Here is an 18041-nt window from a genome sequence, read left to right as displayed (position 1 = left end):
GGTTCACCTTCTAGCAGGACAACGACCCTAAACATACAGCCAGAGCTACAATGGAATGGTTTAGATCAAAGCATATTCATGTGTTAGAAGTCCAGATCTAAATCAAAATTGAGAATCTGTGGCAAGACTTTAAAATTGCTGTTCAGACACTCTCCATCCAATCTGACAGAGCTTGAGCTATTTTGCAAAGAAGAATGGGCAAAAATGTCCCTCTCTAGATGTGCAAAGCTGGTAGAGACATCCCCAAAAAGACTTGCAGCTGTAATTGCAGCGAAAGGTGGTTCTACAAAGTATTGGCACAAGGGGGCTGAATACAAATGCACACCACACTTTTCACATATTTATTAGTCAAAATTTTTGAAAACCATTTATCATTTTCCTTCCACTTCACAATTATGTGCCACTTTGTGTTAGTCTAGCACATAAAATCCCAATAAAATACATTTACGTTTTCGGTAACATGACAAAATGTGAAAATTTCAAGGGGTATGAATATTTTTTCAAGGCAATGTAAATAAAAGACAGAACAACACAAAATAACTGAATGTGCCATTCTACAAAAAGAGAGAATGGCACTAGAGGTGCCATGTTATGAAGGACAGAATAGCACAACATTACAAAACTCTGAATAACACCGTTCTTACAGACACCATGTTACAATGACAAAAAAACATAGAAGCTAATTCATAAAGCAGCAAGATGGCCATACTAAGATCATACCGCTACTTTAAAGAAAAAGATCCGCACATTTATAAGGCACAGGGCTCAATGAATCCCAGGCGCCAGGTCGCAATGGCGACTAGACATTGCATCCTGGCACCTGGGTTCACACACTGCCACCTATAGACTTCAATGAAAAATCGCACCCCAGCGATTCAATGGGAGATCGCATCCCAGAAAATTTAATGGAAGATCACGCCCCAGAGACTTTAATGGGAAATCACGCTCACCTTTTGCCGTCAGGTCTGTACATCGTACAGACCTAACAGCAGGGGATTTTATACACAATCTGGTGGCTTCAGTCACTGGGATTGTGTATAATACTGACAGGAAGACTGACAAGCAGTCAAGCTGCTGCCTGAACACTTCCACAGCCCCCGATACCTGTGCCCTCCCCACACACGCTCCCGCAATGTATCTGGGCCCCACTTACCCAATCGCGGGCCTGGGTGCGCCATGACAGGTGTCAGTGGGTGGAGGAGCGGGTGCCTTCTTTCTGTGACTCGGAATGTGACGTGCATGACGTATTGCAAACAAATTAAGTTACACCTAAGCACATAACATTCCCCACAAAATATTTCTGAGGCATCCCAACCCCCACATATATGCACGTATAAATGTAAACGCACACACCAGGGTGTCTACACAAGAGAACGTTGATTGCGATACACGTTACATATCGCCACGCACACTGGAGTGAGCGCAATGACTCTAGCACAAGACCTCCTCCATAACACTAAACTGATGACCTATAGGGGCTTTTGAAGAGTTGCCTATAGAAAATATAGGGTACCGAAGTTTGTCGCCATTTCATAGGCGCACACAAATTTAGGGTTTGGGATGTTGGGTATCTATTTACTCAGCGCAACCTCATCTTTTATATTTTACCAAAAATGTGGGTAATTTATTGCATTTGTTTGCCCTAAAATTCATTTTAGAGCGTTTTTTACTGATATTCTGCATTTCCTAGTCATTTGCAGGAAAATCCGGTGACATAAAAAATTGGATCTACCACTACTTTATTCTCTAGGGTGTCTGTTTTCAGAAAATATATGTTTGGGGGTTTGTGTTATCTTCAGGCCTGAAATAATTAAACGTGTGAAGAAAGGTAAAAACTGCTCTGGCAGCGAAAGGGTTAATGGGAAACCGCCTTCAATGGAAAAACTCCTGTCAATAGCAATCCTATGTAAACATTCATGCCACTCTATTCTATCACTTGCTTCTGGAACGCACCGCTCCAAACTTACACACGACCCTTTTCATAATGGCACACAATGCATGTGGATTGCATTTGTGTGAACCACCTCAATAGGAACACAAAATATCCAGCCTGTCATGTGAATCAGTGAGTTTCAAAACGCACCCAGAACCGCACATGTGTGAACCAGGGTAGCTCCATTCACACCTGGGCGTTTTGGGATCACAGCAGAATCACCGTGATAGCAAAACGCAGATTCAGGTGCCATTATTTTCAGTGGCGCCTAAAACGTGGTGCGGTTTTGCCGTAATTGTCACGTGGCAAATCTCGTGAAGTCCCAGGCACTGACAACCCACGTTACACAAAAAAAAATGGCTCCTAACTTTTTTAGCTGGCTCATAAATTTAAAGCAAATTTGTCAAGCCCTGATAATGCACATTGATGGGATTCAAAAATGTGCTTAGTAAACTGCCAGCTTTGAGACTCTGAAACCAGTGGAGCACTATGAAAGTGAATGACGTTGTAAAAACTTATTGTTCTCTATTATAAATGAGTGTTACTAGCAGCACCATTGGTACCATTTTACAAGAAGCTGATTTAAGTATTAATGTGAAACTTGTAAAACAACGCATTCAATTTAATTAGCAATGAAAGGCAAAACATTTGCGTATACATATGAAAAAATATTATATACACCCCCCCCCCCCTTTTTTTTTTTAATAAGTGATCACATACCCTCTGTTCTCAGCTGCATAAGGATCTCAGAGCTGGGGGAGGAGAAAAAGCAGCACACTAATCTTCCCAGTGAATGGGTGCAAGGGAAGGAGGAGGGAGTGTCAGCACAAGCCTGATCATTGGAGGAGAGCAGACTTATTATTCAGCACAGGTAAAGAACAGACCTCCCTGTGCTCTAATGCCTAGCATGGTCAGTCTTTAGGGAATGCAGAAGGACTGGCAGGAACACCAGGGATTTCACACAAAGAAAGCAATACAGAGAGAACAGAATACTTTATCATACAAGTACATGGTACAGCAGGCACATGAAATGTTGGCTTTACATATTTTTTTAAAGTGTGTCTATGGCTAACATTTAAAATATATACATTTTCACATTTAATTTCAATTAGTTCGGCCGTATTCTTATGAATGGTCTTGAAGTATGAAACTGTACTTTTTAAAGAATCCCACACCTTTGATTCCATGAGTTCTGTGGATCATATTTACTATACCTAATTAATATGCTCTGCTGTGTTTTTTAGAGCAAACTAAAACTATACTATGGAGGTGCTGAAGAGAAGGAGATTCAGAAGGAAGGCAAGCAGCAAGGAGCCATGGGATCTGCAGTCTACAGAAAGTGAAAGTAAACCAAAGGAATGAGCAGAAGAGAAGCTGCAAAGCATATAAGGAATCTGGGAAGCTGTGAAAAGAGATGACTAGCAACCTCAAAACATGAAAGGAAAGCTTATGTAAGGAAAGTGTTCTGGAAGCAATAGGAGTAGAAAACAAATAACATGAGCAGGTTTTAAAGGTGGACCTTTAGGGGTGTTGGTGATGAGCCTGACAACCATGGTACCAAACATGTGACCAGAGGAATGAGCCAGGGATGTCCATACCTAGCAGCACCTTGGTCTTGATTTTTTTAGTAAGTGACCTGGCTTTAGCATCTAGAACACCTGTCAAACACAAGGCCCGTGGCCAAATTTGGCCCTCCAGGCCATTTCATGTGACCCTCACACACCTCTCCAGCAGCTGCAGCACCAGCCTCTAGTCTCAGCAATCGGCAGCAAAAGAGGAGTACAGAACTCCTCTACCAGATCCTGTGCTTCTCCCTGCAGTCGTGCAGAGGATCATCTTAGCAGTCGGCAGAAAAGAGAACAGAACTCCTACAGATCTTGCACCTCTCTTAGCAGCCACAGTACCCCCTCATCTCTGCCTTCCCTGGTCTCAGTATTCAGCAGACTCCAGCCCTCGTCTGGTCCTCCTCCAGACCCTGCACTTTCTGCTTCCCTACTCCGCCCCCAGCAGCACAAGGTGATGTAAGGGAGGGTAGGGGACTCTTGACTTCTGATGGGAAGGCTCTTGACATCTGATGTAAGGGAGGGCTTTGGACATCTGCTCATAATTATTATGAAAATAATACCACTCTATGGCAGTTGAAAAAGCAGATCACACACCATTGGTATAATTCACAAGAAACTTTATTGGAGACCGCTCATATAGAACACCATGGCAGGTCCATATTCTGTCTGAGCCGTCTCCAATAAAGTTTCTTAAGGATGATACCATTGGTATGCAACCCTCCTTGTCAGACTTGCATCATATGCTACAGGAGTGTGAAGCAGGCTCCATGCTAGTCTGCACCTGCCCTTCACAGCTTAAGAAGAATGGGATTTAGGAAAAAAACAAATAAAAGGAAATTCACTTATGTGGATGTAGCATCGGTCTGATGCTGCATCTGTTTCCCACCGGCTCTACACTGAAAACTGAGTGATCAAACACTGCTGATTGCTCAGTTCTCAGCTTTTTGTAAGTAGAGAGACTGTCAGTCTCCAGCTCTCTGCTCTGCCCTCCAGTGCTCACTGGAGTGCTGGAGTGTTGGGAAAGGGGGTGAGGTGGGGCGGAATGGTTGGCTCAGAGGCTCGCTGAGAGGCTGAGCCAGCTGCCAGTCCAGGCTTCTGGGCAGATCCCAACAATGTGGTTGGGATATTTTTAGACCGGACCGCTGATTTCTCAGTTCTCCCTTCCACTCTGAGTAGAGAGCGGTGACTGTCAGTCACTGGAGAGCTGGCTCAGGCTCCTGGGTGGATGTCAACCATATGGTCTCTATCTTTCCCCAGACTGAACCGGTTCTGTGACTTAAGCCGACAGCGAGCTTTAGGCTGCTAAAGAAGGGTCACAGGAGTACAGAACTAAGTGCACACCTATGACCCATAGGAGAAGTATAGACAAAATAGCTTTGGCTATACGTCTCCTTTAAGTCCCAAGTTATTACTAAAATTAGTAACATTCAAATGCAGAGGCAATATTTAATATGTTAACGAGTAGATACATTTAAGTAGTCTTAGAGCTACAACCAGCCCTTTGAGGATAGCCATAATGCTAATGCAGCCCACAATGAAATTGAGTTTGACACCTCTGCTCTAGAACATTCCAAAAGTGAACATGTGACCCAGAATCAAGACACTGACAAATAAAAACATATGAGTGAACATTTTGTTCGATTAAAGAACAAAGGATAAAGTTACTTGCCTCATGGTTGATAATTGTCCACCCGCATGATGATTCACTGTCACTAGAGTTTTCTGACATGTTTTTCTGAAAAAAAAAAAAAAAAGAAAAAGATGTCAAGAATTCAGACTAACTGTCCTCTGGGCAATAATCAAACAAAAGGACCTGAAGAAGGTTAGAGCACTTCAAAAAACAAAAGACCTCTTTGCCAGCAGAAAATTTCTCTGAATTGAGTTTTGGTTATTATATTGAACCATTTGTCATGCTAATGCCTCCGCTGATTTATGTTTTCACTACAAAGAAAGCACTACTTTTATGAAATATTCACAAAGTACAGAAGAAAGTGTTTTCCTTTCCAATGAATGCAATTAAAAAGGACAATCCAGACTGAAAAGCAGTCTAATAAAAAGATGCCATTACTTTACTTGAATATACAGTAAATGTTAGATGTACTTGTAAAGTAAATACCTAACAATTAAAAAGCTAATTTCATTCAAAACCACACATATTCATAGAGCTGACCTTCATACATCTGACTTCTAATAAACCACAAGTGTCAACGTGTCCAATAGCTTCTTGGATGCAAGGCCATGGGCTTCCAACCCTGATAAACTGAACACAATTCTTAGATTTCATTATTATATTTTATACAGCTCTGCAATGCCTTTCAAATTGCGAGATCTGAAAATTCTTCTATGCTTTTATCTAAATTTCTTACCCTTCAGATCTGTAGTCACTGAGGTGCAAGAAAAACATTTGCCAGCAAGTTAAAGGAAGTGAGCTCTCTTTATCATACATCACAGGACACAGAGCAGGCTATTCACGACTACGTGAGTTATAGGCCACCTATAGGTGAATGGACACTGGCCGAGCAATCAGAGAGGAGATCCTACCCTATATAACCCCTCCTATACAGGAAGTACTTCAGTTTTTTCGCCAGTGTCTGTAAGGTGGATGGTCACAAAGTGTTGTTGTGCTCTTGGAACATACCCGAAAGTCCAGAACGGTTCCATTAGAGAATCAGGGACTTAAATCTGATCCATTCGGAAAGCTGTGAGCCAAAATGGATGGTACCCGAGCCTCGCTGGATAAGGAGAAGAATCATCATGGGTTTGCCTGTATTGCAGCCTTATGGCGGTGGACCCCATGCAGATGGAACCCTGTGCTATTTAAAATCTGACCAAGGTGCTTCCAGCAGGGTGCTATACTGGTCCAAGGCAGTGGCCCCTCAGCAGACTGAGCCCTTGAAGGTATGTATGACAATGCCCACCATGATGGGTAAAGGTTGGTGCCTGATGGAACTCAGGGATCTGCATTGGGACTGGTAAGAGATCTCCTTTTTTCTCTCTGTAAAGAGAAACAAACTTCTAAATTGGAGGGAAAAGAAGAGGTGTTGTGGCTGTGAGTTTCCATTAGGGGGAGTGCTCACAATTGTTCCTGAGATGTGCTTGCTCTTCTGTTTTCAGCCACTAGAGGGAGTACAGCCTGGGCACGCGCATGAACAGTAGTGGCCGGAAACAGAAGTCGGCCATATTTGTTTATCTGGAGGCCAGGACACATGTGGGCTGCTGCTGCTTGGGAATCTCCTGTGGCCAGGACAAAGAGTGGGCTATTCTGTAGGGGCGTGTGAGTACTCCCCTGAGGGGGAAGCGTGGACCAGTCAGGAGCCACCTTAGGTGGCTCATAAGGCAGCATTTGCATTGAGTACTTTTACTTCAGTACACAACTTGCAAAGCTGTATCATGAGATGTTTTTACTAGAGGAGGTACACAGGTTTGCGCTATCTGAAGTAATGTCTTCCAGAAAGCAGAGTGGGGGAGGTGCAGCAGGAAAGGGCACTAATGTACCACCGCCATGTCCTCAGGAACCTAGCCAAAGGTCCGCTGTAATATCCTCTCTTGACAGGCCAGAAGCAACTGGGCAGCCTGAGCTTCTGCGTTTATCTGGCATTGTGGCTAGTACTGGGGCTTCTGCCTCAGCATATGTAACCATGCATGATCTTGCTTCAGCCTTAGGGGGTTTAGAAGATACGATTGCTGGGATGATAGCATCAGTTTCTCAGGGGACTAAGAAGCAGAATAGATCCCCGTCACAAGAACCACCAATCCTGGAGCAGGAATGGGTGAAGCCTGAGGATGAGGAAGAGCTAGAGGAAGGTCAGGCAGTAGAATTTCTGTCTGAGGAGTCACAGCCTGAGCAGAAGCAGGTAGTCTCTGCTTCCCAGTCTCAGAGATTTTTAGTCCAGGACCTCGCTGATATGGTACGGTCTAGATTCGGGCTACCTCCGATAGAAACTTCTGAGGTTACTTATTCTTCCCTGGGCTCTTTGAAGCCTTCACAGAGTACTCAGGCATTTTAAGTGCATCCTCTTCTGAAGCAAATTATGTATGATGATTGGGATCATCCAGACAGGGTTTTTGTTCCACCAAAGAGGTGTTCTTTCTTGTACTCCATGGAACAAAAGTTTGTTAAGAAATGGGGGTTGCCTGTAGTGGATACAGAGGTTTCATCCCTGAATAAATTTTTAACATGTGGATAATTTACAGGTTTTCCAGGACCCAGCGGATAAAAAGCTGGAGTTTCTCCTTATGGCCTCCTTGTCCCTGGCAGGTTCTGCCACACAGCCAGCCATTTGCATTTGCCAGAGTTTTTCTGACCGTATCAAGCAGCGGATTGGAGGACCATCAGTGCAGGGGAAATGCTCAGCCGAGGATTTGTAGGATGTTTCTCGTGTTTTGTGTTTCATGGTTGATGCTCTTAAGGATTCAATTCAGCAAATTTCTCGATTAGCCTTCTTAACAGTGAACATGCACAGGGTTTTGTGGCTGAAGAGTTGGTCAGCAGATCTGCCATGCAAAAAACTTTTGGCAGGTTTCCCTTTCATGGGGAATGGCTGTTTGGGGAAGATTTGGACAACTATATCCAAAAGATTTCAGGGGATAAGAGTGCTCTTCTGCCCTTCAAGAGGAAATCCAAATGTCCTTCATTTAAGGTGTCAGGGGCTTCGGTTGCTGGGCCCTCATCTACCCGGCAGTCGTTTCGCCACACACAGGTCCCAGGCTCCAGAGGTAGATCTCAGAATCAAAACCCAAGGAGGCCCTGGGTACAAATGTCATTTAAGACATATCCATGGTCTGCCTCCTTATGAAGGGGCGCCCACACTTGTTCAGGTGTGGGGGGGGGAGGCTTGTGAATTGTATGGCTGCATTTCTCTGGGGTACAGGCTAGAATTTCGGGTATTTCCCTCTCCCCGGTTTCTAAGATCAAATGTACCAATAAATTCAGAGAAGAAGAAGAGCTTTATTTCAGGCACTCTATTGCTTATTGTCTCAGGGAGTGATCATAGAGGTTCCAGCGGATAAAAGATTTCAGTGGTTTTATTCAAACCTGTTTACAGTCCCAAAACCAAATTGGGATGTAAGGCCCATTTTGGATCTCAAGGGGCTAAATCCGTTCTTAAATGTCCGAACCTTTCGTATGGAATCAGTTTGGTCAGTAGTGGCTTCCCTACAGGAGGGAGATTTTTTTGGCATTATATAGACATCAAGGACACATACCTGCATGTACCGATATTCATTCCTCACCAAAGATTTCTGCAGTTTGCAGTAGGGGCTCAGCACTTCCAGTTCATAGCAATACCATTTGGGCAGGCCACGGCTCCCTAAGTTTTCACAAAACGTCTTGCTACGGTGTTGGGACTACTCAGAACTCTGGAAGTAATCGGTCAAAGATTATCTACATCTCTTGCTCAGAAATTCGTCGGTGCCAGATCTGAAGCAGGATGTGGTCCTTACGATGCACATCCCGGAACAGCTGGGCTGGATGCTCAATCTCAAGAAGTTGGCCCTGGAACCAGTACAGAGGCTGGAGTATTTGGGGATGGTCCTAGACCCGGTTCAGGCAAAGGTATTTCTGCCTCTAGTTGTGCCCTGGGGAATGAGGTTTGCAGTTTGAAAACAAGAGGTATCCTTCAATTTGCCTCTGTATGAGGTTGCTGGGGAAGATGGTGTTCTCATTCGAGGCTATTCCCTATACTAAATTCCACTCCAGACTGCTGCAAAGGTACATTCTGTCTGTTTGGAACAAAAATATTCCAGCCTGGATTACTGCATATCTCTGTCTCCAGAAGTGCAGCAGAGCCTGAATTGGTGGTTGATAATTCACAATTTGGAGAAGGGAAGATCTTTTTGACCAGTGGTATGGAAGTTGGTAACCACCGATGCCAGCCTTTCAGGTTGGGGTGCCATTCTGGAGGAGGCCACAATTCATTGAACATGGCTTCCACGGGAAAGGGTTCTTCCCATCAATGTCCTGGAACTTCGAGCAGTGAGGCTGGCTCTGAGGTATTGGACATCCAGGCTTCAGGGTTGGCCTGTAAGGATTCAGTTAGATGCCACAGCAGTCACATTCATCAACCACCAGGCTCAGATGGAGGTGAGCTACATTCTAACCTAGGCAGAAATATGTTCCAAGTCTGTCAGCAGTGTTCATTCCAGGTGTGGAAAATTGGCAAGTGGATTATCTCAGTCACTGGCAGTTGATTCCATGGGAATGGGCTTTGCATCACGATATTTTGAAGGAAGTCTGCCAGCGATGGGGTTGCCCTTTTGGCATCCAGGTTAAACAAGGTCAGTGTTTTTGTGTCCAGGATAAGCAAGGATAGACTCCTCAGGGATTTCTTGGAACCAGTTCTTACCGATTTATGCCTTTCCTCCGATCCAGCTGCTGCCGCGTCTCTTGATCAGGATTCAGGAGTCTATTCCGGTGATACTGATTGCACCAGCCTGGCCCAGGAGGGCCAGGTACTTGGACACAGTGAAGATGGCAGTAGATGGGCCGTGGGCCCTTCCGTATTGGCCAGACCTGTTGTCTCAAGGTATATTGCACCCAGCTTTACGGTCGCTAAATTTGACCACGTGGCTATTGAAATCTAGATCCTGAAGGATAGGGGCGTATCGGATTCTGTCATCCCCATCATTTTGGGTGCTAGAAAGGTAGTTTCTAGGAACATTTATTACAGAACCTGGAAGGCTTACATTGCCTGATGTGAGGTTCACAAATATTACCCATGAAAGTGATTGGCAAGATTCTGTTTTCTTCAAACAGGGTTGCAGAAGAATATGGCTTTTGGAACCATTAAGGGTCAGGTTTCAGCATTAGCTATTTTTTTCCAGAGGCCCATTGTGTCTCACTCTTTGGTCTGCACTTTTTTTACAAAGAGTGATGCGTATGGCTCCTCCTGTCAGGTTGCCTTTGTGTCCTTGGGACCTGAACTTGGTTTTGAAGGTTTTGCAAAAGCCACCATTTGAACCTATTGGAGAGATTCCACTGGTTCTGTTGACTCATAAGGTGTTGTTTCTAGTGGCAAACACTTCTGCGAAAAGGGTGTGAGAGCAGGCAGCTCTATCTTGCAGAGATCCATTTCTGGTTTTGCATTTTGATAAGGTGGTGCTGCAACCTCATCTGTGGTTTTTTAAGGTGGTTTCTAGTTTTCATCTCAATCGGGACATAGTTCTGCCTTCATTCTTTCCTAGGCCACAGTCGGCAAGAGAAATATCTCTGCATACCTTGGATGTGGTACATGCTGTAAGAGTCTTCTTGAAGGCGACAGCACGGGTCAGGAGGTCAGATGCTCTATTTGTGCTGCCAAAGGGCCTAGGAAGGGGCATGCGACATCCAAGGCTATTTTTCTCATTGGATCTACCAATTAATCATTCAAGCCTATGGTTTGAAAGTTAAAATCCCACCCTTTCAGGTGAAGGCACACTCTTTCAGCAGTGTGGGGGCATCTTGGCGGGCAATCCACCATCAGTCATCAATGGCTCAGGTTTGCAAGGCTGCTACATGGTCTTCAGTTCACACAATCACAAGGTTCTACCAGGTGGATGTCAGAGCCACAGAGGATTCTGCCTTTGGCCGCAGTGTTTTACGGGCGGCTGAGTAGGTCCTGAGGGATGATGGATGGTGGCTATCATGGTGTCACCTCCCCTCAAATTTCTAATTGCTTTGGAACATCCCACATAGTCATGAATAGCCTACGGTTTATCCCGTGATGTATGATAAAGAAAATTGGATTTTTCTACATACCTGTAAATCCATTTCTTGGAGTACATCACGGGACACCGAGGTCCCGCCCGTTTCTGGAATTTTCATTGCTTGCTACAAAAACTGAAGTACTTCCTATATAGGAGGAGTTATATAGGGGAGGACCTCCTCTCTAATTGGTCAGCCAGTGTCCATACACCTATAGGTGGCCTATAAACCACATAGTCATGAATAGCCTGCTCTGTGTCCCGTGATGTACTCTAAGAAATGGATTTTACAGGTAAGCATGTAAAAAAAAAAATCTATTTTTTTACTTCCTTCCCAGAAGCAGAAACTCTCTTGTACAGAACACTGGTGATCTAAAGCCCAATTTAAGCCATGTTGCGTATTATTGTTTTGCAGTCAGGCTACATAATAAGTAAAGAATATTGTTTCTTGCAGATGGGCAAAAAAGACGCATTGTAGTGTTTTTTCTTTTTATGGATCTAAATACAGGTGCATTACTGTCTATGGGACAATGCACACAGCTATGTAAAGATCCGGTGTATAAAAATCAGTAAATTATTTTGTCTGGGTGTTAGAAGTGCTTTACTGCCACATCAATCTGCCTTGTGGCAGCAACATGCCACAGACCATTGTTCTCACACAAAGCACAGTGGTCTGTATCTCCAGCAGTCCGACACGCACTATGCATGATGCTCCAATCAACAACCCTCCCACTCCCTGAGCAGTTTATGAGTGAAGCACTATGCAGGAAGCATGTCACACTGCAGGAGATCTGGATCGCTATACTCTATGTAGGGACAGTCAGCTGGAACTGCAACAGTCTACATATTAGGTAGAAAAAAATATATAAACGGACTGCATAACAATAATAAAATATATGGCTTCAAATGAATGCAACTCTAGCAAACACTAAGCCCCAGTTCACACTGGTGCGACTTATCATGCTATTTGACAATTCTAAATCGCATTAAAAGTCACACCCCACTGCTGGCAATGTAAACGTTCTCATGTCGCAGCGATCATGAAAAAGGTTCCTGCACTACTTCATGCCGATTTTATTGCAACTTGCATTGACTTCTTTTATATGAAGTCACAAGCCACAATGAAATCGGCAGTGCAAATCGCACTGAAATTCGGCTTTAAAATTGCGCAGAAGTAGCGCGATTTCAAAGCAGCACCAGTGTGAACTGGAGCTAAGGGGAGATTTACCAAAACTGGTGTACACAGAATATGGTGCAGCTCTGCATAGTAACCAATCAGCTTCCACGTTTTATTGTCAAAGCTTAACTGAACAAGCTGAAGTTATAAGCTGATTGGTTACTATGCACAGCTGTAAAAGATTTGGTGTGCACCAGAGCACCTATGGGTGCCATTAGAAGTACTCATCAGTAAACATGTTTCAGAGGTCAAGGCTGAGAATTCCAAATCTCCCACGCATCAGCACTGTGTAGGAGCATCTTCTTGCGGGATTTGGGTTCTTCTCCATTCCCAGGATCTTGTTGAAAGGGCCAATGACATCACCCTCAAAAAAAAAAAAAAAATTCTCTTGCCTTACACCCTGGCTTTTGCCCATGTTGCTTGGGCAAGTAAACTTGTTATCTGTAATCTGATATGCACACCATGCATTTTGAGCTATGGTCCACGTTATCTCAAAATCGTATTTTAGGATTAGATGGAACCATCTATGAGCAGGCTGACTGTACCCAATTCAATTGTTGTACGACTTGGGTACAACCAACCTGTCGGATTTTTCATGCTATTATTGCCAGCTGTGTTCTCCTGGCAGGGACGGCTTCCCCTCCCCTGTCGTGAGAACACAATAACTCTGTGGGGCAATCGAGCGATTTTCTTTCCTGCAACCCATGGCTTAAACGTGATTAGTATGGGTAAGGTTACAAAATGAAGCCAGCCACACATGAATTGCTATTCTGCCTCTTCAGGTGGGACCAGCTGAATTTCAGTCCATGTATGGGCAAGCTGGTTGTACACAAGTCAACCTGTCCATTTGACTTACATACAACCAGACTGTTAAGTTTTTCCCAAATGATCAGTGCCAGAAGGCTCCCCGTCGGCAGAATACAATAGCTCAGCAGAAGTGACTCCTCAATCCACATCAAATGTGTGGATGAGGGAATCGGTTCGTCTTTTTTTTTTTTTCAACCTGCTGCTTGAATTAAAAATAAATAATCATCTATGCCCTGCCTTATGCCTAGTACAAATGATTAGATAATCGGGCAACTGATTTCGTTTTCTGTTGCATGTTAGTCTTACATTGAAAATGAAGAGGTTACTAGAGTTACAAAAATTCTCGTATGACAGAAGAAAACTTCGAAAGTAATGTAATATATTGTATTGTAATGTATCCTTTAGTTTCTGAGCATTCGTGGTCTTGGTCTCTTGATTTTGTTCAGACGAATACTGTACTGATTAAATGCAAATTACTTGCGCTGTTATCATACATATGTTCCTTTGGATATTGTCGCATGAACTGTTGTGATTGGCTGTTGAAAGCTGTGTACTAACGATTAGATTATTGCACGATCCATCTGAAAGTGGTGTTTGTCATCTGAATTTCAGGGTATTAGACTGAAGGAAGAATGGGTGTGACAGTTAAAGCTGTAATTGTTTTTGGAGGCCACAGAGAGAACGCTGTGGTGAGAAACAAATGTTTTGAAGACTAGTTTGGTTTCTGCCTCGTTTAATCTTTGCACCACTATATTGTATCTTATAAAGCAAAGCTAGGCGACTTCGGCCTTCCAGCTGTTGAAGAACTGCAAGTCCCATGAGGCATTGCAAGAGTCTTGCAGCCACAAGTATAACGTCCAGAGACAGAGGCATGATGGGACTTGTAGCTCCATCAACCGTTGGAGGGTTGAAGTTTGCCTACCCTTGCCATAAAGGATAATTATAACTTCAGAATACAAACACTTAACAGTTAAGCATCGCAGAACATCACTTTGTTCAAATTCATACTCGAGGCTTCATCAACACACTTATATTTTTCTCAGCATGTAAAAGAAAGTAGCAAACGTTTTGGGGATTAATATTTTTATCCACTTCTCTAATTCTGCTTATATTTTTTGCCATCAGTTAACATCAAACCACCAAAGCTTTGTGATGCGATTAAGAATGCCACAACACAATCTCATAGGTTGATATGGTAATATACATACACAAGAAAGTTGTTGGTTGAAGTGAACCTGTGCCCAGCCTATGAACACTGGAGTATTCGCATATGCTTAAAACAGAACTATGGGCTTTAAAAGAAAAAAAAAAGTATACTCCTCTAGGTGGCTGCAGTATCATATCAATGCTTCTGGCTCTGCAGTGAGAACTGAGTGATCAAACACTGCTGATCGCTAAATTCTCCTCCTCTGCTCTAAACAGAGAGCCATAATTGTCAGTCACCGGCTCTCTGCTCTGCCCCTCCAGAGCACTGGGCTGTGGAGGGGGCAGGAGTGGCTGGCTCAGGCTTTCGGTGGATTGCTGAGAGGCTGAGCCAGGTGCTGGTCAGGCTTCTGGGTATGGTCTGGATCTTTCCAGAGCCTAGACCAGCTGAGTGATGGCTTTAGCCTACTGTTGGCTGAAAATGGGTCACAGTTGTGCAGGATCAACTGCACTCCTGTGATTCGTAGAAGTATAGCCGAAAAAGCTTTGGCTATACTTCTCCTTTATGAAAGTCTATTTCTTTCACAGAAGAATCATTTCTAGAATTATATTGTGGTTCTGGTATGTGGACATTATAGGTAAAGATAGTGCTGAGCTGAGTTATTTAATTGGCATTACATCTGTCAGTGGTTTGAGGAAAAATCTTTTATCTGTCCATTGTAAGGAGAAGTAGTGTATAAAGGTATTCTGGTATTTCCAGAATTAATATTTTAATACACAACCGAAGGCTTCTTCACTTTATGGGCTGTAACAAAATTTGTGATGCGTTGTGTTCCCTAGTAGGTAGGACATGGTAGGACATGTTGGGAAGTATGAAATTTCAATCGTGTTTGGCCATTCCTGCTCTTTAGCACGATACAAATGGCTAAGCCAGAAAATAAGAAATAAAATCTCTGAAAATAAGGAGTTTGGAATACATTGTTATGTATGGGGGGGGGGGGGTCTGTCATCACCATGCAGTGAAGGAGATGAGTGCGGACACATTACTGTCATACCAGCTGCTGGGTGTCCAACTGTAAATGTACTGTCCTCATACTGAAGGGAGATCAAAGTTCAGTTGATTTTATTTATTTATTATCATTGTTGTTGTGTTTTTTTATGTTTTTTTTTTTAATCTGAACTTATCCTTTCTGGTCTATCTGCACCACCTTCTCAGCTTCTATTACAGAGTGATATAGAAACTAATACAGGTCTGCACCTAATTAACAGAGGAAATAAGGCAGTTTTCCACAGAAAACTGCTGCAGATTCCCATCAGATGCGAACCTGTCATATGGGATGTAAGCTGTCAGTAGACAGCTCATATCTTTTTCTCTGCCTGTGCAGTTATTACATGGCACAACCAAAGATGGAACAGGATTAACACTCTCCTCTTCTGAGCTGGACTGGGGGAAGGGGGGGGGGTAGAACAGTCCGAAAAAATCCCCAAATTATCCAGTTTTGGAAAGTAGAGACCCTGGGGTGATCTCAGTTGTGCACTTTTTTATTTTTAAGAAACATGCTTATGTAGAAGGGATTAGAACATAGGGCTGGGCAATGGTGCACTAGATGTGGTGCATACAGGCCATGGGATGGGATGAAGCGCAGATGCACAGATTAAGGATGCTGCAGATTTAATATACAGTTCACTGAAGATACAGGCTGCAGATCATATGTATAGGAGAGAAGGGGGAGTGAAAGAGTTAAACTGTACTTGAATCATCTCTACTGTGTTCAGAAATGAATGACTCATTCATTAATTTCGTTCACTTTCTCCCCTTCCTCTGTTATAAGAGAAAGGGGTGGGCTCACATATGTAAAGCGCATATTATTTACATCATGGGATCACAGTGACTGGCCCCTGTATGACCAATCACAGCTATACTAAGGTATAGAGCCACTTGGATTGGTGTATCTTTATCTGAGAATGCAGCCATTCAAGGATGGCTCAATTCACCAACAATATTGGGTGCACTTGCTGCCCAAATGCTACAGCGGGTAACAGAAGTATTGAACACGTTTTTCTAGGTAAATATATTTCAAAAGGTGCTATTGACATGAAAGTTTTATAACGTTATGTGTAATAAAATGTTATGACACAGGGAAAAAGTATTGAACACGAAACTGAAATTTATTTAATACTTCGCACAAAATCCTTGTTCATAATGACAGTTTCAGGATGCCTCCTGTATGGAGAAACTAATTGCATGCATTGCTCAGGTGTGATTTTGGCCCATTCTTCTACACAAACAGTCTTCAAATCTTGAAGGTTCCGTTGGACTATTCTATGAACTCTGATCTTTAGTTCTTTCAATAGATTTTCTATCAGATTAAAGTCAGACAATTTTCTAGCAGCTTTATTTTTTATGAAAGCAATTGAGAGTTTCCCTGGCTTCATGTTTGGGAACATTGTCTTGCCGAAATGTCCACCCTCATTTCATCTGCAGAAGTCTGCCAGTACCGTGTGCTGAAAAACAGCCCCACACGATGATGTTCCCACCTCCAAACTTCACTGTTGGTATAGAGTTTTTGGGGTGATGTGCAGTGCCATTTGACCTCCAAGCATGGCGTGTATTATGGCATCCAAAGAGTTCCATTTTTAGTCTCATCTGACCAGACTATATTCTCCCAGTATTTCACAGGCTTGTCTAAATGTTTTGCAGCAAACTTTAAACAAGCAATGGAGTCTTGGTGGTGAGCCTGCACATAGGCCTTGGCAGTTGAGTGCATTACGTATTGTTTTCTTTGAAACAATTGTTCCTGCTAATTCCAGGTCTTTCTGAAGCTCTCCACAAGTGGTCCTTGGCTCTTGAACAACTCTTCTGATAATTCTTTTCACTCCTCTGTCAGAAGTCTTGCGAGAAGCACCTGGTTGTGGCCGGTTTATGGTGAAATGATGTTCTTTCCATTTCTGAATTATGGCCCCAACAGTGCTCACTGGAACATTCAGAAATCCTTCTGTAACCAATGCCATCAGTATGTTTTGAACAATAAGGTTGCGAAGGTCTTGAGAGGACTCTTTTTTTAACCATCATGAGATGTTTCTTGTGTCACACCTTGGTAATGAGACCTTTTCATAGGCCATCAGTTGAGACTGAACCAGCTGATATTATTTTGCTCCAACAAGGGGAAGGATTGCTTTCTAAATACTGATAAGATTTCAGCTGGTGTCTTGGCTTTCCATGCCTTTTTGCGCCTCCCTTTCTTCATGTGTTCAGTACTTTTTCCCCATTTTATTACACATAACTTGATTTATGAACTTATCTGTTTTGGTTTATTTGTATGCATGGATTGCATGGGTTGTTACCAACATATGGTGAAAATGTCATGTCAATAGAAATAGAAATATATTTACTGAGACAAATGGTGACATGTTCAATACTTATTTACCTGCCGTATTTCTGGAGTGACATTTATAAATGCCAAATATAGAAGTCCGTCACTCTGCCTTTTTTTTTTTTTTTATACAATACAGCAGTAATGTGGTGGTTAATACAATAATTATTGAACAGAAATTTAAAAACAAGTTAAAGCTTCTAGTCAACTATTTAAAGTGGACCTTACATGTAGCACAAGGTCTGCTGTTTATGATGGACTCGCCAATCCCCCCCCCCCCCCCACCTTACTGAATTGCTAAGAAATAATGAAAAAACACCCAAAACAACCTGTTTTGGGAAAAAGATATAATCACCTCCTCC

The 18041-nt window shown here is 43.0% G+C and overlaps 1 protein-coding gene across 2 annotated transcripts in view; it reads right to left on the bottom strand.

The window, feature by feature from the left end:
- CCPG1 (cell cycle progression 1) overlaps positions 1-18041 on the bottom strand; it is a 92093-nt gene that overhangs the window by 68742 nt on the left and 5310 nt on the right. For both annotated transcript variants that reach the window (XM_089667907.1, XM_089667899.1), the window contains exon 2: positions 5168-5233. In XM_089667907.1, the coding sequence (XP_089524033.1) occupies positions 5168-5227 (60 nt within the window). In that variant the 5' untranslated portion in view covers positions 5228-5233. The remainder of the gene's footprint in view (positions 1-5167; positions 5234-18041) is intronic.

This window comes from Staurois parvus, unplaced genomic scaffold, assembly GCF_062004578.1.
Source record: "Staurois parvus isolate SC_StPar_1 unplaced genomic scaffold, SC_StPar_1.0 ptg000054l, whole genome shotgun sequence".
Taxonomy (NCBI): Eukaryota; Metazoa; Chordata; class Amphibia; order Anura; family Ranidae; genus Staurois; species Staurois parvus.
This window is presented reverse-complemented; position numbering and strand designations above follow the sequence as displayed.